This window comes from Alternaria dauci, chromosome 7, assembly GCF_042100115.1.
Source record: "Alternaria dauci strain A2016 chromosome 7, whole genome shotgun sequence".
In the NCBI taxonomy this organism is placed as follows: domain Eukaryota; kingdom Fungi; phylum Ascomycota; class Dothideomycetes; order Pleosporales; family Pleosporaceae; genus Alternaria; species Alternaria dauci.
Genome location: NC_091278.1, coordinates 2,567,840 through 2,591,737, shown reverse-complemented (window position 1 = coordinate 2,591,737; position 23,898 = coordinate 2,567,840). Strand labels below are relative to the sequence as shown.

Below are 23,898 nucleotides of genomic sequence, written 5' to 3'. Positions count from 1 at the left end.
CGAGAAGTGACGCAGCGGAGAGACGAAGGGTGCAGGAACAAGCCTACAACGGCGACCCACTGCAGCGGATAGGAGACCTCAGCAACGGCGCGGACCCTGTCAACGCACCGCCATGGCGCGAACTTTGCAGCCAAACAAAGTCGCCGTGGGAGCGATGCAGCTATGCGCGCAGAAACTGCTGTGGCGACACGTAGTAGTACTGTAGACGGAGAATCTACCGGGCCTATTCAGAGTAACAATCGCCCCGACTATTTAGTCGTAAATTGGATACTTTTGGTAGCATGGGTTACAGTGCCGATGGATGTAACCCTTTGGAGAAAACCTAACGATCTCTCAGAGTGGATCCGCCTGCGGAGCAACCTTGGAAGGATGCTGACGTCGACCGTGCTACCCCTAGCTTGCGACACGCGACGCGCAGCCAGAGACGAGAGGCCTCTTGTCCATGTCGGGACGAGCGTTGCTGTGTATAGGGCAGTAGTGTGCAGAGTGAAGCGAAGGAATACCTGGGCGTAGTCGCTCCGCAGTATATGCCCGGCAATAGCGAAGTGTGTCGGGTTTGGTGAGGCTGAGCAGCAGGTAAGCGTCGAGGCGTGGAGCTGATTAAGGCCAGGCTCTAATTTTAGCTGTCGTGGCCGGGCTAGCGCCACACTGACAGACGACGGCGACTGCCATGTGCTCTACTCGAGTGCTTCACCGCCAGCAGGTTTTGCGCCGGCTGTGAATTCAAGTAGAGGGCGAGTGCCGGTCGTTGGAGCGGCAGTCCCACGCAAGCACCCTCGCTCCAGGAGCACCCGTCTACAAGCTGAAACCCGGGAGCACTCTGAGTCGACCAATAAGTCGTGTTTCAGCGCGGCCGTTTTCCTAGCGCAACCCTCCCCATCCGGCTCAAAGGGGCATAGCGCGCGTCCCTTCAGCTTTCTCAGCCCTGAAGCGCCCCAGACACTCCATCCACCTTTATCAAGCGACACCCCGAGTTGTGCGCCGACTACTTTTCCACATCTCAACCCTATCCTTCTCCACCGCCTATTCCTTTTTCTCGATAACATCGCCATCTGCAGCGCCGGCCCGTGGACTGCAGCACCTCATGGCGTACAACAATAACCAAGGTTATAACCTTGGAGACCCCAACACCGGCGTAGGCGCCCCTGAATACGCTACTCGGTAGAGGCATGACATACTGACAGCTTCCCCCCAGTACGACCGCACCGAGCACGAAGATGAAGTCGGCCGCTCGCTCCTGCACGAGAACCCTACCGGCGCCCACTCTGACCCTTTCTACGGCAACCCTGAGGTCCGCCCACACTCGACCTACAGCTTGACCGAGTCGTATGCCACCGACAGGCCAACACAATACCCCGGCCAGGCCCACGACGGCACTGCCTACTCGGCCACGGGCGGCTACGACTCCCCGGGCGAGTTCGGCGCTCCCCAGCGAGCTCCATCACCATACCAGAGGAGCGAGACCAGCTCAACCGAGGCATGGCGGCAGCGACAGCAGCCCGGCGGAGGGGCTGCTGGCGGCCTCAAGCGTGGCATGACCCGTAAGGTCAAGCTCGTCCAGGGCTCTGTCCTGAGTGCCGACTACCCTGTGCCCTCGGCCATCCAGAACGCCATCCAGGCAAAGTACCGCAATGACCTCGAGAGCGGCAGCGAGGAGTTTACACACATGCGCTGTGAGTCCCGCCTTCCACCTACACTTCCCTTCCCCATCCAGTTCTGACAGCTGCAGACACGGCCGCAACATGCGACCCCAACGACTTCACGCTCAAGAACGGTTACAATCTGCGTCCCGCCATGTACAACCGCCACACTGAGCTGCTCATTGCCGTCACCTACTACAACGAAGACAAGGTTCTCACCGCCCGTACTCTGCACGGTGTCATGCAGAACATCCGCGACATTGTCAACCTGAAGAAATCAGAGTTCTGGAACAAGGGAGGTCCGGCCTGGCAGAAGATTGTCGTGTGCCTGGTCTTTGACGGTATCGACCCCTGCGACAAGGGCACTCTCGACCTGCTCGCCACCATTGGTATCTACCAGGATGGTGTCATGAAGAAGGACATCGACGGAAACGAGACTGTTGCTCACATTGTAAGTTGCGTCGTCATCACTCTCCTCGCTTGCAGCTAACAAAGCAAAGTTCGAATACACAACGCAACTGTCCGTTACCCCCAACCAGCAGCTCATTCGCCCCCACGACGACAGCGCCAGCACGCTTCCCCCCGTCCAGATGATGTTCTGCTTGAAGCAGAAGAACACCAAGAAGATCAACTCGCACAGATGGCTTTTCACTGCCATTGGCCGCATTCTGAACCCCGAAGTCTGCATTCTGCTCGATGCGGGTACTAAGCCTGGCCCCAAGTCGCTTCTCGCCCTCTGGGAAGGTTTCTACAACGACAAGGATCTCGGTGGTGCTTGTGGTGAGATTCACGCCATGTCAGTAACCACCCCTACAAACTGCCTGTGAGCCATATACTGACTTGATACACCAAATTCTAGGTTGGGTAAGGGCTGGAAGAACCTCCTCAACCCGCTCGTCGCCGCACAGAACTTCGAGTACAAGATCAGTAACATTCTCGACAAGCCGCTAGAATCCTCCTTTGGATACGTCTCTGTCTTGCCCGGTGCTTTCTCCGCCTACCGATACCGCGCCATCATGGGCAGGCCGCTCGAGCAGTACTTCCACGGTGACCACACACTCGCCAAGATTCTCGGAAAGAAGGGTATCGAGGGCATGAACATTTTCAAGAAGAACATGTTCTTGGCCGAAGATCGTATTCTGTGTTTCGAACTCGTCGCCAAGGCTGGATCCAAGTGGCATCTTACCTACATCAAGGCCTCCAAGGGTGAAACCGATGTGCCCGAGGGTGTTGCTGAATTCATCGGTCAGCGTCGTCGTTGGTTGAACGGTTCTTTCGCTGCCGGTATCTACTCCCTTTTGCATTTCGGCCGCATGTACAAGAGTGGCCACAACCTGGTCCGCATGTTCTTCCTGCACATTCAAATGCTGTACAACGTCTTCCAGACCATCATGGCCTGGTTCTCCCTGGCTTCCTTCTGGCTTACTACCGTCGTCATCATGTCCCTTGTCGGCACCAAAACCGACGATCGGGATGCCTGGCCATTCGGAAACACTGCCACGCCCATCTTCAACACCATCGTCACCTACATCTACCTGGCATTCCTGGTCCTGCAGTTTATTTTGGCCTTTGGTAACCGTCCAAAGGGTTCCAAGTGGACCTACCTGGTCTCCTTCTTCATCTTTGGTCTCATCCAGTTTTATATCGTCGTCCTGTCCATCTACCTCGTTGTCCAGGCGTTCACGAATCCAGCATCGCAGAAACTCGATACCTCGTCACCAGAAAAATTCGCCGCCTCTTTCTTCTCGTCGAGCGGCGTCGGTATCATCATCATCGCGCTTGCGTCTACCTTTGGTCTCTACTATGTCGCTTCGTTCCTGTACATGGACCCGTGGCACATGTTTACCTCGTTCCCGCAATATCTGCTCATCATGTCGTCCTACGTCAATATCCTCAACGTCTACGCCTTCTCCAACTGGCATGACGTTTCCTGGGGTACCAAGGGTTCCGACAAGGCAGAGGCGCTTCCTTCTGCCAAGACGGAAAAGGGCGCTGATGGTAAATCCAATGTCATCGAGGAACCGGATCTGCCGCAAGCCGATATCGACAGTCAGTTTGAAGCTACCGTCAAGCGCGCTCTGGCTCCTTACGTACCGCCTGTCGAGAATGACGAGAAGACGCTAGAGGATTCGTACAAGTCCTTCCGTACCCATTTGTGTACGGCATGGATTGGTTCAAATGCCACTCTTGCGGTTGTTATTACTCAGGACAACTTTGACCGTTTTGGTTTCTCTGTAAGTTTTTTGCCTTGATCGTTTTGGAAATAATGATTGCTAACAAGTTGACAGTCTACCGCCTCGAGCAGAACCGCGTATTTCTTCCAGGCCCTTCTCTGGGCTACCGCTATTCTTGCTATTGTCCGTTTCATCGGATGTCTTTGGTTCCTTGGCCGCACTGGTCTCTTCTTCTGCGTCAGGAAGAGGTGAACGGTTGTCAAGCCACCACCACCACCACACTACCTTGGTCAAAATCACCAAGACTTGACGGCGGCAAAACGGCCAAAAACTTTTGCATCCTCCCAGTATGCCCTTTCGATTCCCACTTTAATCATGTTGGCGTTTCTTGGTGTTTTCCAGCCCGAGCTAGGGGAGCTACGTGGGGTCCTGTTTGACAAAAGAAAAATACCTCAAGATCATGAACCTGCTACTACCCCCCTTTGTGTACCACATCTTTGTACTGAAATGTTTTGGGGGAGAGGCTTACACATTTGTGCGAAACTGCTTATGGGGAAATGGAGGGAGATATACCGTATATATATCACAATTGCACGATTAGCTCTTTGGCTTTTAAGGGTTCTCTTGTTCTAGATTCGATGGGTAAAGATGTTTTTGGAAAAATTGTGTTTCTGTGTACTGTTTATGCAGGCGCAGGCACTTGTTCAGTGGTTTATGTTATAGACTATGAGTCTACTCCTACTTTTGCTTGGCTTGTCGTTACATCTCAACCTAGGTATGAGTACACTCTCCTCCACCTTTCTTCTCCTCTTCACTTCTTTGTGCAAATATCACGCCTCCTCCTCAACAGCAAATGAGAGGACCATGTTATCCAACACCCTCTCTCACCCACCCACTACCCTACACTCCACTCCACTCCACTCCACTCTACTTACTGCCCACAACGACCAAAATTGCCTCAGCACGACCTAGTCCTATTCAGCCGGATGTGCGAAAGCTCGATACTATCGCGTCGCAACATGTGTGCCGTCAGCTTCCGTGTATTTGAAGTCGGTGGGGTCAAGCGTGTAAAAGCTTTGGATTGCGCGTATGCTTCGGATGATTTGAGGACTGGGTCCAGATCGAGAATCAGGGCTGGGCGCGATGGAGATGAGGACGGAGAAGAAGATGTTGTTGTTGATGATGATGATGAGGGGGAGGAGATGCTAGACGCACGTGATGGTGCTGGTGACGGTGTACGTGATGTGGATGGAGTAGTGGTTGTTGATGGAGACGAAGATGATGATGGGATGATCGTTTCATCAGTTGACCACGAGACAGACGAGGTGGAGTCGTCGTCGTGCTGGAATATATTTTTTGTTGGCGTGTCTGATTGAAAGTTGTAGAGGAGGATGTTGAATCGAGTAGCCTGGTGGGATTGGGCTGGGATGTACATGTTGATTTTTCTGTACAAGGGGATTCGTGGAGCTGGTCGATTTTCTTTGTGGTCGTCGAGATGGTAGGTAGACGGGAAAGTGTTGTTGCTGCTGCTGCTGCTGTTGCTGCTGCTGCTGCACTTGAGACCTTCGTAGTAGACTACTGTGGAACGCAGAGATGGAGGAAATGGAAATGATACTTGAGAAGATACATATGGTATTAGAAAACAAAAATGTTCGTTCGCATTGTGTTCTATGGTTCGCGACTTGTTACTTGAACATGGTCGTCGACGCGTGTACCGTGGTTCATTAACAACTACCCATCGCACCAACACAGCGTGCTAATTTACAATTCACGATGCAACCCTGACATTCGTATCCCAATCAAAAACGGTTGTCCTCCAACTACCCCAGCCCAATTCGAGCTTGAACTGACTCCTGTACGTCGTGCAACCGTCACAAGGGCCATGTTCTTCCTTTTCGTCTACAACCGGCCATTCAACGACCTCCCACCCTTCGTCTCGTTCCTTTTCGTTCTCGAGACACTGGTCTGTCTTTGTCTCTGATTTGTCCGTATGATGTGCTTCCATTAAAAGTCAGCCAAGAATGAAGATTTGATGCGTGACTAGAAAAAGTGCGTTACCTCCTTTGCTCATAGCTTTTGGGCCGGATGTCTCACTACCTTTGGGTCGGTAGATGTCACCCAGCTGCGACATTATGAATCGTAAAGTGCCACCTGGTATCCGTTTCAGAACAATACACCGTTGATGAGACGTGCATAAAGGTCAAGGCGAAGACATCTTATAATGTTGCACCCCACTACATGGTTCTTCTCGATGACTATCCGTCGGCTGACACCAGTGCTGGTTGCCTAAAGAGGGGGCGCAGCCTCTTTACTTCGTTCCTGCAGGGTGCCAGACTGGGCAATCATCTGCATCGACAACTCGGATGTGCCGGCTCGCTAGAGAACATGAAGAGAGATGGTTTCTGGCCCAGGACGTCGTGGGGGCCAGTTGACTCTTAAATTCTATCAACGAAGCTCATTCCACCCCAGAAACTCTCGTGAAAACCTGCTTGCTTGGAACTTGATGTTGATAGGAGAAGACAACGTTAGGTAAGGTATATCTGAAATAAGGCCGGATAGATCATCCAGATGATAAACGTATTCACGTCGATGCTTGTCGATATCGTAATGCACCATGCAACATTGCAACAGTAAAACGAACATGATGAAATTTTGTCTCTCTCCCTCTCTCTCTCTCTCTCTCTCCATCTAAGAGCTAATACGTCATCTTCTCTTCTCATCGCCAGCCATGCAATGCCACACAACTGGAACAACAACAACAACGCCAAAAGTGTATGTACATACAGGCAAGCGCTCATAAACCAAGACCCAACAGAACGTCCATCCATCAAGCAAACGATTAAAATAAGAGAAACCGTGATATCATATCCTCGCATCCATCCATGAGCCTTTTATGCCCACAACCAAAAGGGGGAGGAAAAGGGGAAAGAAGATAGCCGCTGACGTCGATTGGAGTGAATCGGTTCGACCGCGAGGTAGTAGAAAAACGAAAACCGCTAGTCAGTCTGTCAAAAAAGTAAGAAAGATATGTCGGAACTGGAAAAAAATCCAACCATCTAGTGCTTGGGGCAGCAGCATACGTGTGGACCACTCTCAATGACCTCCTTGGTGGCCTGGTCTTCGTACTTCTTAAAGTTCTCCATGAAGAGCCTGCCGAGCTTCTCGACTTCGCCCTTGAAATCGGCGGTGCCGTTCCACGACTTGGCTGGGTTGAGCAGCTCGTCGGGGACATTGGGGCAGGTCTTGGGGACGGAGAGGCCGAAGGTTTCGTACGTCTCGTACTCGACGTTGGCGAGCTCGCCGGAGTGGATGGCGTCGAGGATGGCGCGGGTGTACTTGAGAGGGCAGCGCTAGGGAGATTGTTAGCATGTGTTCGCATGTATCTGTGGAAGAGTCTTGGCTTACCTTGCCGCCTGTGGTGGCACCGGCACCGACCCAGCCGGTGTTGAGGAGCCAGGCGTTGGCGTTGTGTTGCTGCATCTTCTCCGCGAGCATCTTGGCGTAGCGCATGGGATGGAGGGCGAGGAAAGGTTGAGCAAAGCATGAGGAGAAGGTGGCTTGGGGCTCGGTGATGCCCTGCTCGGTACCGGCCATCTTGGAGGTGTAACCAGAGATGAAGTGGTACATGGTTTGCTCGGGGTTGAGCTTGGAGATGGGAGGAAGAACACCGCGAGCGTCGCAGGTGAGGAGGACAATGTTCTTGGGGTGGCCGTCTGAGATGCAAGGAATCTTGGTGTTCTCAATGTACTCGATGGGGTAGGCGCAGCGGGTGTTCTCGGTCAGGGTGTCGTCGTCGTAGTCAACAACACGGGTGGTAGGGTCAAAAACGACGTTCTCGAGGATGGATCCGAAGCGGATGGCGCCGTGAATGTCTGGTTCCTTCTCGGCAGAGAGACCGATGCACTTGGCGTAGCAGCCACCCTCAATGTTGAAGATGCCAGTGTCACTCCAGCAGTGCTCATCGTCACCGATCAAGGCACGCTTGGGGTCGGCAGACAAGGTGGTCTTGCCGGTTCCGGAAAGACCGAAGAAAACAGTGACATCCTTCTTCTCGATACCCTCGTTCGCTGACGAGTGCAGAGTGAGGACGTTGTGCTTGACGGGCATCTCGTAGTAGAGGACGGTGAAAATACCCTTCTTCCTAAATGATGGCATGCAATGTCAGTGAATGCCTCACATACGGCTCACGCAGGGGAAATGCTTACATTTCACCAGCGTACTCGGTACCGAGGATAACCATCTCCTTGTCGGCAAAGTTGAGGGCGACGGATGTTGACGAGGTCATACCGCTTGTGTACCTGTTGGCAGGGAAAGCACCAGCGTTGTAGATGGTGTAATCAGGCTCAAAGTGCTCCAGCTCTTCCCTCGAAGGGCGGATCAACATGTTGCGCATGAAGAGAGCATGGTAGGCACGAGCGCAGACAACGCGTACGCGTATCCTGTAGCGCTCGTCCCAGCCGGCGAAGCCATCGACGACGTAGATGCGGTTCCTGGTGTTGAGGTAGTCGATGGCACGCTCACGGTTGATACGCCAGACCTAGACGACAAGGTTAGCCAAGGGAACTCGATGCGCACGTGATGGTCTTCCGCATGGATCGATGGAACTTGATCCGTCATGCAGACGCGAAGATGCGGGGCAGCCGAGCCCCAGAACCGCCACGTGCAGGGATGCGAACTCCATCGGGTATGTGGCTAGCGTACATGACGTCGGCCGCCGAAATTTCACAAGCCAAACCGCGGTTTGACGTAAGGCAGAAGCTTAAAAGAATTGGGGAATGCGGAGAAGTACTTACGTCGGTCTTCATCGGCTTGTTGACTGGGCCCCACCAGACATCGTTTTTCGATGTGTCCTCCTCGACGATGCGCTTATCCGAGGGCGAGCGGCCAGTTTTCGCTCCTGAGTATGCTGAGAGGGCGCCTGAAGCTGTGATGGCTGAACCGGTCTCGTATACTAGCGCATCTTCATAGAGGGCAGCGACTGAAGGGTTGGCAATCTGGCGGACTTGTTAGTATTGGAATTCAAAGTTTCCGCATGGGGCAGGCTTGCAATGGCTACACGGTCATAGTCGATGTGTGCCTTGTCGTGGAGGGCTTCTTCAATCTCCGTGTGTTCCTTGTTCGGCCTGTGAGGAGCACGTTAGTCTTTGCTTGCTCATCTCAGGTCGATTGAAGGGTCACGCACGCAACGCCGGAAGGATGGAGGTTGGTCTTGTTGACGCTTTGAGAAACCATGGTGTTGGATATGAGTGGAGAGATGGAAGACGAGTGGAAATTAGAACGCTGTTGTTTTGACACCTGTTGACGGGCAAAGTCTTGGGCCAAAGGAGCTGGGGTTGCGCTTCGAATGACGGGGTCTGAGGTAGCTTTAATACCATTCGAAGCCATTCTGACGACGACGTCTGCGCTCAGTCTGGCAATGCTGGGCCGGGGACAGGCCAGCGCTACTGGAGCTGATTGGGTAACGGTGCGTGTTTGGGTAGTGGGAGTGCCGGTCGGCTCACGAGCGACGAAAATAACGCGGAGCTGGGCACGAGAGCTGGGTGTCCTCGGAACGAGCGCCCGGCAAGTGTGACCACAACCAGCAACTTCATGGCCGATGAATCTCAAGCCGATGCGCATGGATCTTCTATTATCTAAGATTAAAGCCAGAGCAGAGGTTTGCGGTCACTGTTGTGTCATGGTCGACGACATGCTCGCTGCAACGGAGCGCTCGTGACCAAGGTAACGACTGCGCGAACAGGGCACAGGGGGTGATCACACCTACCCCACATTCACGCGCGCCGGATGTGGTAAAGGCTCAACGACGTTTCGTCATTATTTCATTGGCTACAGTTGGGCTGTAATCACGTCTTTGGCCTATATTTCGCCGACCTGCTGTTGAGTTGATTGCAGACCGTGTAATGCTCTATCCGAGGTCTATTGGGACGATTACAGAGTACCTGCAGCAAATGCCGCATGCCTCAAGCAAGCAACTTTGCGCCAGTATCCGCGCGCAGACACGACAATCAATAATCGTTAGCCATGGCCCGGCCACAGCGAGGCGGTGCAAAGATACCACAGTTCCGGTTCCAGCTCGTGTGCGGTTTGCGATCCACACAGACCCCTGCACGATGATGGAACGCTGTTCGGCTTAGCCTTCGATTTCACAATGCACAAATCATGGGCCTCGGACGGATGGCACTGATAATCGGAAAAGCTGAGGCATTTGGATGCATTCTCACGATGCCTGGTTGACCCGACTTGTTGCGAGATTGAGTTTGCATGTGTCAATTGCCGAGCATCTCGAACGTGCGGTGGATTAATCCCGCACACGCATCGATAGACATGGCAGACAACATTACAGCGGATGTCAAGCACAGCGGAAGCTACTGCATGTCTGTACACATGACAGCTGTGCTGTCAAAATTACTATTAAATGCTACACCGCTTGTGCATCGCTATACGAACGACACCATGGCAAACGCTAGAGTCGAGCCTGTACGTACACCAAACCTCTAGCACATGCTCTAGATCCCCAAGAGGCATTTCGCGGGGAATGCACGAGGCGGAAATGAGCCCCACCTTGCGCTGGGATGGGCCGTCCCAAAGCTGCGTGCTAACCCAGCCTTGCGCGTTCCGGCCGCGGGCAAGCTAGGAGTTTTCCGGAACCCGCATCTTCACTGCGACAAGCAAGCCATGTCGCTGCACACTGTGCCGAGTCTTTTTTTGCCCTTCCTGCCTCAAGCTGCATGGCCGCTCTGCTTCTTCGCTGCCTCCTTCTTTTGTTTGCGCGCTGCTGGGCTGAAGAATGACTTGATCTGGCGTAGGCCGCCCAAGTACAGCCAGGTGCACACAAAGACGACTGCAAAATTGAAAAAGATGTAGGCCCACATAATGCCGAAATCGCGCCAAATGTTCTTTGGGAAGACGTTGAACGAAGCTGCAAAGGCGTCTCCCGTTGCGAACTGACAGAATCCACAAGTACCGTCTGGCTGGGCTTCGACGTAACCCCCTGCCTGCTGCGCGAACTGACCGGCGTACGTTTGACAGTCTTGGCCGGGTGGGGGTGGAAAGATCGCCAACTCGTTAGGCTCGCACCTGACTACTTGTCCTTGAACAAGTAGCCCAAGGAACCCTTCCAGCAGATATGTAAAAGGCGTCAAGAAATACATCCAGGATTGCCTAGGTTCAAGTCAGTCCATCTATCATAAGCAGTTCGTACATGGGCTTTCTTACCAGAATGTGGGTAGTCCGTTGTACGGCACAACCACACCACAAAAGGACACGATGAAAGTGAAGAACAACGGTACCAGTAGCGACGCGAGTAGCTCGTTGGGAGAAAAGGCGGCAATGGCCTGGCCAAAGCCCAGATAGAAGACCTCAAAGAGCATGACGAAGAGCCAAACACTCGCAGCCGTGTATGTATCGCGAGGAAAGCCCGGTGGGAAGTACCAGCAGCACCAGTAAATGGTTCCCGAGATGAGACGGTATGGTAACTCGCTGAGTATAGTACCCCAAACCATCGCCGTCCAGGAGTAGATCTTGGCACTACCTTCGCGGGACTCATAGATGCCACGCACGCTGAGGAAGCGGGGTTGCAGTTGCTGAATCAGAGGAGGCGCAATAGTGAGCGTCATAAAGGTCGAGAAGAGTCGGGACTGCATGTCGATCTGGCCTTGTCCTAGATTCCAGAAAGTGAAGCCGTTGAACAATCCCGTGATGATGTGCAGCATTACCATGCCGGTCACGTATGGAGGATCTCGCCAGATCGCCACAAAACTTCGCTTGACAACTGCGAGCCATTGCTGGATGTATGGCATCGCATATTCTCTGTCGTCGCGGGTTTCGTCGTTCTTTGACGCGTCGCGTCTGCTGGCGATAATCTCTTGTATCTCCTTGCCTAGCTTTTCGTTCTCTGGGCTCTTCTCCCAGACATCACCCCAGTCCTGGCCATTGTAATCCGGATTGCCAGCGCCTATGGCCTCCAGCATGTATTCGGCAGGGTTGGTCTTGGATCCAATCTTATCAGCGCCGTTGTTCTGAAGGTATTCGATGAGTTTCTGGGAGTCGTGACCAAGATCACCAAAATAAACCGTCCGGCCGCCGGACTTCAGAAGCAGCAGCTGGTCGAAGTGCTCAAACAGAACAGCGCTGGGCTGATGAATCGTGCAAAGAATCGCTTGTCCAGCATCTGCAAGCTAAAACCAAGTCAGTAAGCTGACGTACAACACAAAGATTCATCAAACTCACCTTGCGCAAGAACCGAACAATGTTAAAAGCAGCACCAGAGTCCAGGCCAGATGTAGGCTCATCAAGGAACATCAGCAGTTCGGGTTTGCTTGCAAGCTCAACGCCGATGGTCAGACGCTTCCTCTGCTCTTGGTTGAGTCCATTTCCGGCGGTGCCAATAGCTGCTCCAGCGATGTCGCGCATCTCCAGCAAGTCGATAATCTTCTCGACATAATCGTACTTCTCCTGGATAGGCACCTCCTTGGGCTGTCTCAACCGCGCTGAAAACTGCAGTGCTTCGCGTACTGTCGCCGTCGATTCGTGTACATCCATCTGCTCTGCAAAGCCAGTGCTACGCTGGAAACTATGAGGCAATGGCTTTCCATCGACCAAAAAGTCTCCACGAACGACGCCAAAGTCGATGCGCTGAGCGAGAGTGTTCAGCAGGGTCGTCTTGCCGGCACCCGAAGCACCCATTAGGGCAGTAAGCTTGCCGGGTTTGACATAACCTTGTACGCCCTGCAACAATGTCCGTTCGCCCTTCTCGTATGGAATCGTGTAGGTGATGTCTTGGAATGTAAAGATAGTCTCATTCTTCGCTACGCCTTCGGCTGTCTTGTCGGAGTCGTCGTTGTCGCTGGAGGAGTGTTTCTCGGTTGCTGGCTCACCATTGCCGGCTTCTTCATCCTTGGGCAGAGTCTTGGTCTCCATCTCCTTCTCAACAGTCTTTGGCACCTGGCCGCGCTTGTAAATTGTCACAGCACCTCCACCTTTGTTGGGCTTCTGGATCTCCATACCGAATGCGGTGAGCGCGACGAAAAAGAGGAAGAAGGCGCAGATGAGACCAAAATTGCGCCACAGGTGTGACCTGCTGTAGCCAAAGGCTGCCGAGATGTAGTCTGAACCAGAGACCGTAAGAGACCCAGGCCTGTTACCTTGAATGGCGCAAGATTGATACTGCTCCTGGGCGCCTGGGATCTGCGGCGCGATGTATGGAGGCACACATTGAATTTCCATGTTGTGGAACTCGTTCGCTAGGAGACCTTCGAAGCTGTATTGCAAAGGATTGATCCATCTAAGCCAGGAAAACCAGGGATGCATCTTCGCCGGTGGAATCAGGTAACCAGTGTATACGATAATTGCTTGGAGGGCAACACCGGTGATTCGAGTCGCAACGTTCAAGGATCCTACCAAGGCACCCACAGCTCGGAAGAAAGCATACATGGTCATTGTGGTGATCCAAAGGAAGAGCAAACTAATGAAGAACTGAGATGCTGTTCGCTGCAGGTTCGCCATGAAGTATACGACGATATCGAAGATAAAAACCTGAACCAGCACCTGAGGCACATCAATCAGAGTTTGCGCAATCGCGTAGGCGGCTGGCCGGTAGAAGGAGAACGTCTTGTGCTTTAACAAGATAGGTCTGGACTCGAAAGCGGACGTAAGTTCGGCGAGGGCGAGAAGGGAGTTGAAAAGCAGCCTAACGGTTGGTCGCGGAGTTAGTACTGTCTCACACATAGTCCGTAGTATGGTATTACTTACATGTAGAAGATAACACCGCCACGTGGAAACACGCCCTGTGCTGTATTTTGAAGATTGAAAAAGAGTGACCCGACGATAAGGGCCTGGAAAAGAATACCACCCCATTTTCCGACGAGAGATTGCGGATCTCCCACCATGACACGGAACTGGCGATCGGTACAGGCAACAACTTGAGCTGGAAAGGAGATCGTAAAGTTCTTCTTCTTCGTAGCCTTGGTGCGGGCCTCGTTGCGTTCTTCGGCCTGTCGCTTGGTCTCCTTCTCAAACTCTTCGATCTCGGCAAGGTTGTCATTGGCTTGTTCACTGTTGACGAATGCTTCGCCAAAAGCCGCACCAGTGCGGGGGATGCGGTTCTCCCAGCCCTCTTTAATCTGTCGCTCGTGGTCATCTGTGACAGATGTCAAAAAATCACTGGTGGTCCAGCGCTCGGGCTGAACAAAGCCGAGGTTCTTGAAGTAGTCTGCAGCCTTCTCGGTAGGTCCAAAGTAGCAGCATCGTCCCTCGTGAATAAGGAGAACCTTGTCGAAAAGGTCATACAAAGACTCGCCTGCTTGGTAAAGCGCTACGGCAGTAGAGATTTGAGCCATGTTCGTAAGAGAGCGCAGACTTTGAACGTATTCGAGAGCAGTGCTTGCGTCAAGACCTTTCGTCGAGTTATCCCATGATTGTACTGAAGCTTTGGTGACCATGGCCTCTGCAATCGACACACGCTTCTTCTCACCACCAGACACACCACGGATTAGCTCGTTACCGACCTTTGTACCCAGGGTGTGTTCAATCCAGAAGAGTTTGGTAACCACACGAAGGAACTCGTTTACGTAGTCCTTGCGAGACTCGCCTTCCTTTCGTGACTCTTTGCCAGGTGTTCTTGTCTTCAGGGCAAACCGCAGTGTATCCTTGACCTTTAGTGTCGCGTAGTGAAGGTCCTCCTCGGGGTTGTAAAGTACTTCTGAACGGTACTTCTTGCGCATCTCCTCGGCATCTGTGCCACCATACGTGACATCGCCTGTAATCTCTTCGAAGCCGTATCGTTGGTTACCGATCATCTTGAGGAATGTAGAGCAGCCAGATCCCGGTCTTCCAAGGACAAGAACCATCTCGCCAGGCCTTATGCATCCGGAGAAGTCGTCAAGCAGAGTGCGGACTGGAGGTCGGCCGGCTGCCTGGCGTGGGCCCTTCGTTAAGAGGTTCTTGACGAGCCGAACTGGGTCTAGAAAGATGCTTCCAACACTCGGCTGCAGTGCTGCCCCAATACCCATGCCCTTGACCGTCAAGTGCTTGAATATAACACCTTGATGCCGGGTCTTCTCTTCCTCCGATGCCTCTTGTCTAGTACGCCCAAACATCTTCGACATGAGGTTGTTGATCTCATCTTCTTCCTCCTGGCTTCGCTCCGAAGCATTCGTGTTGGCCTTGCTGAGGCCGTTAGCCTGGCTCGTCCTTCGTCGAGACAACGCGCGAAACAGGTCGTCTTCTGTCATGGGTTTCGACGTCTTTGACTGCAGACCAGGCCTTTTCGCAGCTGCGGCAGGCTTCGTGGACGACTTGTCTGCTTCATCTTCCGAATCGGAAGAGTCGTGTTGGAGCACTACATGTTCCTCAACTGGGTCTCCTGCTGTCGTCTTTTGGAGATAATCGTTGCCTGGGGTAGGTGAGATGACAGCCGCATTTCCAGACGTGCTTCCTTGGGCTAGTTGTTCGTTTGTCGCATCCTGGATTGACCGAACATCCGGGGATGCCACCGCTGTGGAATTGCTTGATGCTGAAGACAGCTGCGTGCCATCTGCGCCGTAATAGCTCCGACTGCTGGTATGTAAAGCATTGGAGATGAAAGTGTTATGCGTGTTGGCGTTGTGGTTGTCGTCAGACACGTTTGAATAAACATTAGGTCGTTCCGAATCGTTATATGAGTGCTGTTGATTATAACCTGGAGAGTTCTCGGTAGTCTCATTGTGAGAGGCCATCGCGAGCGGTTCGCAAGTTTTGGAGAGGGGCCAATCGAGAGCCGTGTTTGTTGTGAAATTATTCCAAGGACATCAACAACAAACAAAGATGAGTACAAGCGGTAGTTTGCGACGGTCTCAAGGGACTATCCGCGAAAGTTACTGGCTTGCAATGACCCCAAACGAAGGGCACGAAAGACTATAACACAGTTGCTGTGCCATTCAATAAGAGCGCTTTGCTGCGCGCACACGCTTGTTCCGGCCTCCATATTTGCGACGCATCGAGAGTTCAGGACGAAGTGGTGATGTCATTGTGATGTTAGATCCAGAATCGGAGGATCGGAATCTGGCCTCGTATCCAACCCGAGAAGTGATTCGACGCTTCTTTGATCGATGCACGATCTGACACATCTGCGATCGCCTTGTGGAGGCGCTAGGAGCCCGCGGGGAGCGGACAGTTGCTGGTGCGTAGGTGTTTGCATGAAGCAGCGCAGTCGTTGCAGAAGCAAATGTGTGCGCGAGCGCGACTTTCTAATAACTTTCTTCTTACATTTCGTCTTCTAGCAGATTACCGGGTCTAACACTGCACATTGCAGTACCTGAGCGTTGTTAGGTGATATCCCAGATTCGCTTCGTGTAAGAGGGCATCCTGCAATTCATTGTCGCGCCACGCAAGAGATGCCAAGCAGTGCTTGTCATCACAGTCACTTGGCCCTCGCTGCAACTTTCGGCCGATCCACATTGACATTTTCCTTACCATGTATCCATGCCGCGACTCATCAGTCGTGCGATCACCAGGCCCTTCGACGGTCTTTCTTCTCGTGCCGTTCCGGCGGTGTGCACCTAGAGCGATCCGGTCTAGCTGACATTCAGGGCTGTCGCACGCTTGCTGATATCAGTCAGCATCTCAATCGCATATAGTTTTTCAACTAGGAAGAAGATTGATCTCTATGGTGTTGACATACGAATAGCCTGGCTGATGCAACAGGGTGGGCCGCCAATCCATCCAAACACGTCATATTTAATCATGCAGCGTCTGCGAAGAGGCTCATCCGTTGAAGAGGTAAACCACGTCACTGGTACATTGTTCACGCGAAACATCGCGATACCGCCAGCCCACCTCCCGTACTCGCTCACTTCTCGTGTAAGCGCCTGCATCATCAACCACTTCTACAAAGCAGCCTCATCCATATTCCTAATCCAGCTCCACATCCACTTCACAGTATCCAAATGCGCCTGCACCCCTACCTTCTCATCGACCGTATGAATATTCCCTAGACCAACCTGATCCTTGTCCCAACCCGGCCCATACCTGAAGATGTTTTCACTCAAGTCCCAGTAGTAACGCGTATCCGTGTTACCGGTCATGATACCAGGGCTTACAAGGAGCTCTTTACCGTAGAGAGCGCGGGTGGTTCCCGAGAGGACTTGGTAGGGTGTTACGGTCTTGTTGGAGGAAGAGGAGTGAAGGGAGGTGGGTGTAACGGGTGCTGGTTCTAGCATGGTGGGTCCGTGAGAGAGGGTGATGCTAGAGGGTGTCTCCGTGCCGTTGAATGCGTGCAGTGTGAGATTGTACTTGTGCGCTACCTGAGCTGCGAGAGACGTGATGTGATTCTTCACAGCCAAGGAGCTTGAACCGACGTTTATGCGATGGTTCACCGTTATCTGCGTGCGCTCAGGAAGGGCGTTTGTTTTCACGCCGCCGTGGATTATGTCGACTGCCACGGAGGTTGTGAAAAGATATTTGATGCCTGGGCCAGCTTTTGCTGCTTCGAGTGCGAGAGCGTCTTTTGTTGACTTCTTCGAACATGTTGCGCTTCGTTTGGAGCGTTTGTCGAGAAGCTTTCCTAGATGGCGGGGAAATTCTAGAGCATGCTCGGCCCCGCACTGGAGGAGGCCTAGATAGGGGTTTTCGTCGAAAAGATGTGGCTCGTAGGGGTTGGCCTCGATTGAAGTAATGAGCTCGCTAGCGACGCCAATGCCGTTATGCGCTGGAGGGATGCTGCTGTGACCGCCAGGCATGCGCACGACAATGTCGACATCGATGTAGCCTTTCTCAGCAACACCGGGGATTGCGAAGTGGGCTCCCCAGCTCTCAACGTTTACTGCGCCTTCATCGATGATGGCAGCGATAGAGTTGTGTCCGAGTTTCTTGACTAGGTAGTCCGCAAGGTGTTGCGCACCCTCCCGGCCAGAGATCTCTTCGTCAAATCCAAATGATAAAATCACTGTCCTCTGGGGAGTAAAGCCAGCAGAGATCAAGGCCTCAACACTATTCAAAATAGCCATCAACTGGTTTTTGCAATCGCTTGCACCCCTGCCCCAAACAAACTTCCCGTCATAGTGACCTGAGAAAGGCGGATGCGTCCACTGCTTGACCGTAGAATCTGGAACAGGCACAACATCCTGATGCGCCATGAGCAAGTTAGGCTTTGAGCTTGCATCCGTGCCAGCCCACGTGTACAGCAAACCATGCGTATTGACCTTCTCCAATTGCAATGTCGCGTGCGTGAGTGGGAAAGTCTTTTCAAGGTAGTCTGCGAAGGAGTACATTATGTCCCATCGCGGGTCGGATCCAATCTCGCCCATGTCGTCGTAGCTTTGCGTGGGGATCTTGACAGCACCCGATAGGCGCTCGACGGCAACATCACGGAAAGCATCCGATGCCAGGTAGCTCTCCATGTCATCCAACTCTTTCGTCTTCTTTATCGGATACAAGGGTTCCACTTGTGGGCATTGCGCTCCAGACCTGGCGTTGCTTAAGTCTGAGGGAAGGTGCCATGGCGACGAGATGGGAGCGGTTGTATGACGTAGGAAAGCCAAAATTCCCAAGCAAAAGACAGCGCTGCCGATGAATTGACGGTTACACAATGGCCTATATGACTTTGACGGAATTGCAGCTGATGTCTGCTTTTCACAGTTATTGGCCGCCATTGTGATGATTGTTGAAGGTTGGAAGCTTGGAAGCTTGGAGCTTGAAGCGTTGGTAATGGGGATAAGTGATGGTGTATCTGCACTAGTCGCGATCAGGAAGGTACATCCATTGACTGCAGTATTATCGGATCGTCGAAACACTAGTATCTATTTCCCTGTCGTCTTATCCTCGGGGTGAGATTTTATCCCGAATTGCTACATTTCCGCAATCGTTGCACGCTCGAGGAATGCAACTTTCCAGATGTGTGACAATCGGAAAGGAGATCATTATCATCTAGACATCTCCAACATAGCTATTTTGAAATCGCATCTACAATCTTCGTCGGTGTTTAGTCGCCCCCACTCTTAAACATCGCCATCATCTATGTTACATCAAGCCTGGAACTTCCATCTCGGATGGCGATCACCCATGGCCAGGTCCTCCACTGTGTCATGGAAACCGCGAGTCTCAGGCTTTTCCAACAATATCCTCTCTTTCTCCCTGTTCTCCTTCTTCAAAACCACCAACAATGCCCCAACAACGACCAGGTTCAGACATGAATACCCAAGTGCAAAGCTATGTCCAAGAATGTATCGCGGCCCGGAATTTGCGCGGTACAGCTGCGTACCCAACACTGCTCCGAGGTTGCCGATGCTAATCTGCATGGCATTCGCGGTCGCTCTCTTCGTCTGCCCACTTACATTGATCGCAGGCCAGCAGAGGATCAGTGCGACAGAGGGGTATATTCCGATAGCTGCGAAGAAGGTTCCAACGTAGGAAACGCCTGGCCGTGCCTTGGGATCGGTGTTCGCCAGAAGGATAATGTACCCGATAATTGCAACCGTAGAGGTCGTGAGTATGAAGAGTGCGCGACGGGCATAACGCTCGGAAAGTATCGCCCAGAAAATTGTAAAGAGCGTCGCAACTGCATAAGGTGGGATGGTAAGAAGTTGAGACTGAGCGGACGTGTAGCCCATATCCCGGATGATCGTTGGCTTTGTAAATGTTAGAGAGAAATGTTTGACGCATTTGAAGTCTAAAACAGCTGTCTTACCAGGAACAACGATAGAGTGTACAGAGGCAGACTCATGGTATGGAATGCCAAGGCATACAACCAGATCTTGATGTCTTTGGCTGCAATCCGCACTTCGGCCCATGAGAACTTCTCGTCGTTTGTCGCATCGCTATCAGCTTTGAGACGCCCTTGAATAAAGGCTCGCTCTTCTTCGCTAAGCCAGCTGACTGTGCTGGGATAATTGGAAATGAACCAGTATGCGACTATTCCAATCAGAACGGTGAGAATGCCTTCCTGTGTCTTTATTAACATAGGAACAACCAACAAGTAAGTATACATACCAAAATGAAGATCCATCGCCAGCCAGCATAGCCTCCCACATTGCGCATGTGCGCGATGCCATACGCTAAGATCTGGAGCAGTCAGGACAAATGATCAAGCTTGCGATGCGGGCACAGCATACTCCACCAAAAGCTCCGGCAAGCGAAGCGCAGCTGAAGAACAACGAAATGCGGTACTGGCGCTCGTTTCTTTTGTACCACATGGAGAGGTAGTATACGACGCCTGGAAAAAGCCCAGACTCAGTGACACCCAAACTGTTCTCAAATCAGCTCCTTTGTTCTAGTGCATCGCTTGCAACCCAAGTGCTTCCCAGCAGCAACTTACAAGAAACGCACGACAAAGAAGCCCGCCAGGTTCTGTGTGACACCCATTAATGTTGCGACAACCCCCCAGGCCACTGTGAGTGTCGGTAGCCAAAACTTTGGCGTAGTTCGTTTGAGAATGATATTGCACGGAATCTCGAATAGCACGTAACCGATGAAGTACAGTGTAAGACCAGTGAGATACTGGTTCCCGGTCATACCTAGGTCGACCGTAAGACCCTCAATGCGGGCGTTGGCGACTGGAAAATAGGTCAGTATACTGTGCTTTCGCTCTGGGTAGGGTGTATGGCACCATTGCTGCGATCAAGAAAGCTCAACAGATACAAGATTGACACGGCGGGAAGTAACCTCAAATCGAGTGTTCGTAGCAACTTCTTCTCATTGATGCTACCCGGAACAACCTCTACGTCGCTGTCAGATGAGTCGGGCGCGACAGGCGTGATATCCTTCTCCGATGCCATGATTGCGGTCGCACTAGCAATAGGCCGGATGTGTTGAGATGAGTTTGTATATTCTGCGACAGCGGGGCACTAATGCCTACTTATCAATTCGCTATTCTGGAGTTCTCTATAGCTTAGTATGATGCAAGAACGAGGGCCGAGCAGCTCAAGCCGCCGCGGCGTCATGACCATGGGCTCATGCAGACACCCAGGCATAACCGCGGGCTGTCATTGGAGCGCATGGCATGTCGCGTCCGATGCGAGGTTCGATGCATGTTGACAGTTGCAACTTTCCTCGGCATCGTTGCATAACATGGGCGAAATGTTACAAGGGCTTATGAGGTCTGGTTGTACACGAAATCGAGGGGTGGTATGTCGTGATTGTAGATCGCTGCAACTAGCCGCCTCTGGCATAGACCCGGAAGAACCGCGTTTTCATACGCTGAAGACCACACGTAAGACGTCTTGAGTGGGTAAGCAAATTCTTGGCTTTCGTGGGGTTTCTTCCTTATCTGTGTAGATATTCACGCTCTTGTTCTGGTGGTGAATCTTGTTCGCAGACATCAGGAAACCCAAACGTAACATTCTTCTTTACAACCTTCTTCAGAGGCTGTCTCTTTGCCTCACGCGTCACCTCTTTTGTGATCTCTACCAGCAAACCTAGCTCCTTTTTTGGTTTCAATCCGAAAGCCCCAATCCACCTCTCCGCAACCGCGATCGTATGTAACCACCTTACTCGTCTCCAGTTGCCGAGCTTGTATTCTTGCAGCAGAATGTGCCCTAATGTGTGTATGTCCCTTCGAGCCCGTGTGAGCATGGCCGTAGTCTTCCTCTCGCCGATCACATACTGGCTGCGCATCCCCCCCGTTCAATGTAGGCAAAATACTCAGCGCATGATGAAGGCGACGTCTGTTGCTCAAGAAGACGTTCTGTGCGATAAGATCGTGGGCAAGTGGATGCATGTAGCCGGCGGAAAGACCGAAAATACCCCAACCGAAAGACTCTTGTGAAAGAGAGCCTCTCGCAAGTATCTCTTCGAGGACCATGACTGCGCAATACCATACGAGTGTAAAGAGGTCTAGGTCTTCCTTTGCTGGCCCGCCGGGTTGGGCGCTGTATGTGCAATCTTGCGCTGCTGCGAAAGAAAGTACGAGATTTCTGAGCGATGGATTCTGAAGCTTCAGATGCTGAGGCGGCCGCACATCGCGTAAGAAAACTGTTATGTGGGGGTGATTACTATAAGGCCCATGTACTCCTACTAACGACCTGGCGTGCCGTAACAGATGTAAGAATCGCTCGATGTTGGTCATCGGGATAGCCTCCGCGATTATGTCCTTGTTGGGTTGCAGCGCCGCTTTCTCTCTCCCGTTCGTCGGAGGTTGTCTACAAGAGTAGCTAGAGACCTGTTCGACGTAGGCTGATCGCGGAAATTGCAGAGATCGTGCGACCGATTTGTGTGGATGCGCCAGAGGATGGTAAACTACGATCGGCTTGCTAGACGACCTTCGTTAGGATTAAGTTGGTAAGACAATAGCTGTTGAATCGAGACCAGGAACCAGGAAATTTTTGATATGGACACATTTGGTGGATGGTGTGAATCACACTCAGCGTCAGTGAATGTGCTTCATTCAGGTGACGCCACGTTCCGTCATTTCTCTCACTGTCTTCTGACAACTGATTCAGTGACGCTAAAGCGCGTGTAGTGAAGGTCATGCTGTATGTTTGAGGCAACGTATTTTACCCGACGCCCCGACGCCCCGACGCCTTACCGCTGTCCATTGACGTTTTTTGAAAGATCGCATCCCCCTCTTGCTCGACTCCGGATGCCGATAGTCCTGCAAAACCTGTTCGAACAGCTCAGTCAGGTATGCGAAAGTTGCCAAGGCTTAGGATGCTTCCGCGAGTGAAGCTGTTCCTGAAGCTCTCGCGGAGGTGAAGCTTTGGCGGACCCTCATATTCTTGCTGAAACGAAACAGTATGTACGATTTGTCCTTCCGGGGCTTGTGGAAGATCTGCGTCCGTGACAACAATCTTTGGCGGCGGTATATTGTTCTCTAGGTCTATGTCTTCAGGTCCATGAATCTTTTTGGAAGTCATACCCTCATGCGCGGTAGGCACCAGGTCAGAGGGACTCAAGCTACGTCGGTATCCGCGACGATCTTTCCGCTTTCGGCCGATGCCAGAAGGGTAGTGACTACGACCTCGTTCGTGACTAGGTGCTTCGCGGAAACCCATCTTCCAAAGGCAGTGGCGAACAAGCGGACGAAACGTGGCAATGTTCCCCGCTGTTATCCCGATTCCTGGTTCAATCGTGCTCCACAGAGCAATGTCGGTAGTAGCGTACAAGAAGTCGGGCCCTTCCACAAGTGTATGGATATAGGCCATGCGAATGACTGTACCAGTGCTTCCGATTGCTGCAAATGCAAGGATCGATACCACCAATATCTTTGTTTTCATCCTCATCTCCAGGCCCCAAACAATGAAGAACGGAAGCAGACCAAACCCCCAGTCCGCAAGTGCGTTGACAGTGGCGAGCGCATAGGTAATGCCCAAGGTGGGTCCTTTTGCTATGCACTTGCTTGAAGCCGGATGCTCAGTCCAGAAAGTAGACACTGTATTAATTAGCAAGTCCTAGAGGTAAGCGTCGGAAAAGTTCTTACTGGGTAGACACTGGAGCATGACCAGAAAGAGGTAGATAAGACCGCACAACACCGTGCCCAGCATCAGCAGTTTGATGCACCAAATGTGCCAGCGCTCAATTGCCACCCTGAGGTAGAACTAACCAATAGCAAATTTGAGCAAACAGTTCGCTAGCACATAGAAGATTTCACAAAAGTACCAGAACTGTGTTGCGTTAAACGTCAGGAAGCTAAGCAAGGATGTCGGACTGACCATGAGTGCGGTCTTTCGATCGTGATCGCTCAAGTCCCATCGATGCCGTCCAGTCCCATGTATCGCGGCGACGATTTGACATGGCAGGTACAAAGTGAAAACCGCCCACAAAGTTTGATGAGCATAGCCAACCACATGTATCTGAGGAGGGACAACTTACTAGCGACGCAACCATGAACGAGTCATCCTTTCCCCACGTCTTCATTAATATTGCGCGCACGTAGATCCGCAGGCAGACTGTCGTCCATGTAAGCACGAGAAATAGTGCAGCCACAGCGAACACTTCGCCGCTGCGATCGTCGTTGCTCATATTTCAGGCTCTTCTTGGCAATTTCGGCTTCGCGTTTCCATCCGATACGTTGCTTGCCGATATTCGTACAGCTTGAATTTGTTTGAGTAATCAGTGAGGAAGCGACAAAGGCTCTGGTAATAATGAGCCCTGAAGCCTAGGGACCGTTGATGGTC

At 52.2% G+C, this 23,898-nt stretch overlaps 6 protein-coding genes across 6 annotated transcripts; 1 reads left to right on the top strand and 5 right to left on the bottom strand.

Annotated features, from left to right (window-relative positions):
- Nucleotides 1-710: 710 nt before the first annotated feature.
- Nucleotides 711-4,457, top strand: ACET3X_007960 (uncharacterized protein). Its single transcript, XM_069454164.1, has 6 exons — nucleotides 711-1,135; nucleotides 1,196-1,673; nucleotides 1,730-2,091; nucleotides 2,141-2,436; nucleotides 2,500-3,874; nucleotides 3,929-4,457. Exons 1-6 carry the CDS (start codon nucleotides 1,085-1,087, stop codon nucleotides 4,064-4,066), a joined length of 2,700 nt encoding a protein of 899 aa, XP_069305123.1. The 5' UTR covers nucleotides 711-1,084; the 3' UTR covers nucleotides 4,067-4,457.
- A 1,059-nt stretch (nucleotides 4,458-5,516) lies between these two features.
- Nucleotides 5,517-6,022, bottom strand: ACET3X_007959 (uncharacterized protein). Its single transcript, XM_069454162.1, has 2 exons — nucleotides 5,873-6,022; nucleotides 5,517-5,812 (listed from the first exon to the last, which is right to left on the bottom strand). Exons 1-2 carry the CDS (start codon nucleotides 5,943-5,945, stop codon nucleotides 5,583-5,585), a joined length of 303 nt encoding a protein of 100 aa, XP_069305122.1. The 5' UTR covers nucleotides 5,946-6,022; the 3' UTR covers nucleotides 5,517-5,582.
- Nucleotides 6,023-6,469: 447 nt separating this feature from the next.
- On the bottom strand, nucleotides 6,470-9,144 carry ACET3X_007958 (uncharacterized protein). Its single transcript, XM_069454161.1, has 6 exons — nucleotides 8,997-9,144; nucleotides 8,862-8,937; nucleotides 8,608-8,808; nucleotides 8,020-8,351; nucleotides 7,220-7,955; nucleotides 6,470-7,164 (listed from the first exon to the last, which is right to left on the bottom strand). The coding sequence occupies exons 1-6, from the start codon at nucleotides 9,044-9,046 to the stop codon at nucleotides 6,871-6,873; spliced, it is 1,689 nt and encodes a 562-aa protein (XP_069305121.1). The 5' UTR covers nucleotides 9,047-9,144; the 3' UTR covers nucleotides 6,470-6,870.
- Nucleotides 9,145-10,494: 1,350 nt separating this feature from the next.
- ACET3X_007957 (uncharacterized protein) lies at nucleotides 10,495-15,769 on the bottom strand. Its single transcript, XM_069454160.1, has 4 exons — nucleotides 13,565-15,769; nucleotides 12,044-13,502; nucleotides 11,030-11,991; nucleotides 10,495-10,975 (listed from the first exon to the last, which is right to left on the bottom strand). The coding sequence occupies exons 1-4, from the start codon at nucleotides 15,526-15,528 to the stop codon at nucleotides 10,534-10,536; spliced, it is 4,827 nt and encodes a 1,608-aa protein (XP_069305120.1). The 5' UTR covers nucleotides 15,529-15,769; the 3' UTR covers nucleotides 10,495-10,533.
- Nucleotides 15,770-16,677: 908 nt separating this feature from the next.
- On the bottom strand, nucleotides 16,678-20,562 carry ACET3X_007956 (uncharacterized protein; the record flags this gene model as incomplete). Its single annotated transcript, XM_069454159.1, has 7 exons — nucleotides 16,678-18,207; nucleotides 19,123-19,416; nucleotides 19,476-19,730; nucleotides 19,778-19,849; nucleotides 19,900-20,032; nucleotides 20,103-20,340; nucleotides 20,394-20,562. 7 exons carry the CDS (start codon nucleotides 20,560-20,562, stop codon nucleotides 16,678-16,680), a joined length of 2,691 nt encoding a protein of 896 aa, XP_069305119.1.
- A 1,836-nt stretch (nucleotides 20,563-22,398) lies between these two features.
- Nucleotides 22,399-23,515, bottom strand: ACET3X_007955 (uncharacterized protein; the record flags this gene model as incomplete). Its single annotated transcript, XM_069454158.1, has 4 exons — nucleotides 22,399-23,153; nucleotides 23,202-23,319; nucleotides 23,381-23,385; nucleotides 23,434-23,515. 4 exons carry the CDS (start codon nucleotides 23,513-23,515, stop codon nucleotides 22,399-22,401), a joined length of 960 nt encoding a protein of 319 aa, XP_069305118.1.
- Between the last annotated feature and the right edge of the window lie 383 nt (nucleotides 23,516-23,898).

Bases quoted from the DNA above. Each gene is read 5' to 3' on its own strand.
- ACET3X_007960 (XM_069454164.1), top strand. From the start codon at position 1,085: ATGGCGTACAACAATAACCAAGGTTATAACCTTGGAGACCCCAACACC. The intron at 1,136-1,195 runs GTAGGCGCCCCT...GCTTCCCCCCAG, and splicing joins TTGGAGACCCCAACACCGGC to TACGACCGCACCGAGCACGA. The intron at 2,092-2,140 runs GTAAGTTGCGTC...AACAAAGCAAAG, and splicing joins ACGAGACTGTTGCTCACATT to TTCGAATACACAACGCAACT.
- ACET3X_007959 (XM_069454162.1), bottom strand. From the start codon at position 5,945: ATGTCGCAGCTGGGTGACATCTACCGACCCAAAGGTAGTGAGACATCC. The intron at 5,813-5,872 runs GTAACGCACTTT...TTTTAATGGAAG, and splicing joins AAAAGCTATGAGCAAAGGAG to CACATCATACGGACAAATCA.
- ACET3X_007958 (XM_069454161.1), bottom strand. From the start codon at position 9,046: ATGGTTTCTCAAAGCGTCAACAAGACCAACCTCCATCCTTCCGGCGTT. The intron at 8,938-8,996 runs GTGCGTGACCCT...TGCTCCTCACAG, and splicing joins CTCCATCCTTCCGGCGTTGC to GCCGAACAAGGAACACACGG. The intron at 8,809-8,861 runs GCAAGCCTGCCC...CAAGTCCGCCAG, and splicing joins ACTATGACCGTGTAGCCATT to ATTGCCAACCCTTCAGTCGC.
- ACET3X_007957 (XM_069454160.1), bottom strand. From the start codon at position 15,528: ATGGCCTCTCACAATGAGACTACCGAGAACTCTCCAGGTTATAATCAA. The intron at 11,992-12,043 runs GTGAGTTTGATG...ACTTGGTTTTAG, and splicing joins TTGTTCGGTTCTTGCGCAAG to CTTGCAGATGCTGGACAAGC. The intron at 10,976-11,029 runs GTAAGAAAGCCC...ACTTGAACCTAG, and splicing joins AACGGACTACCCACATTCTG to GCAATCCTGGATGTATTTCT.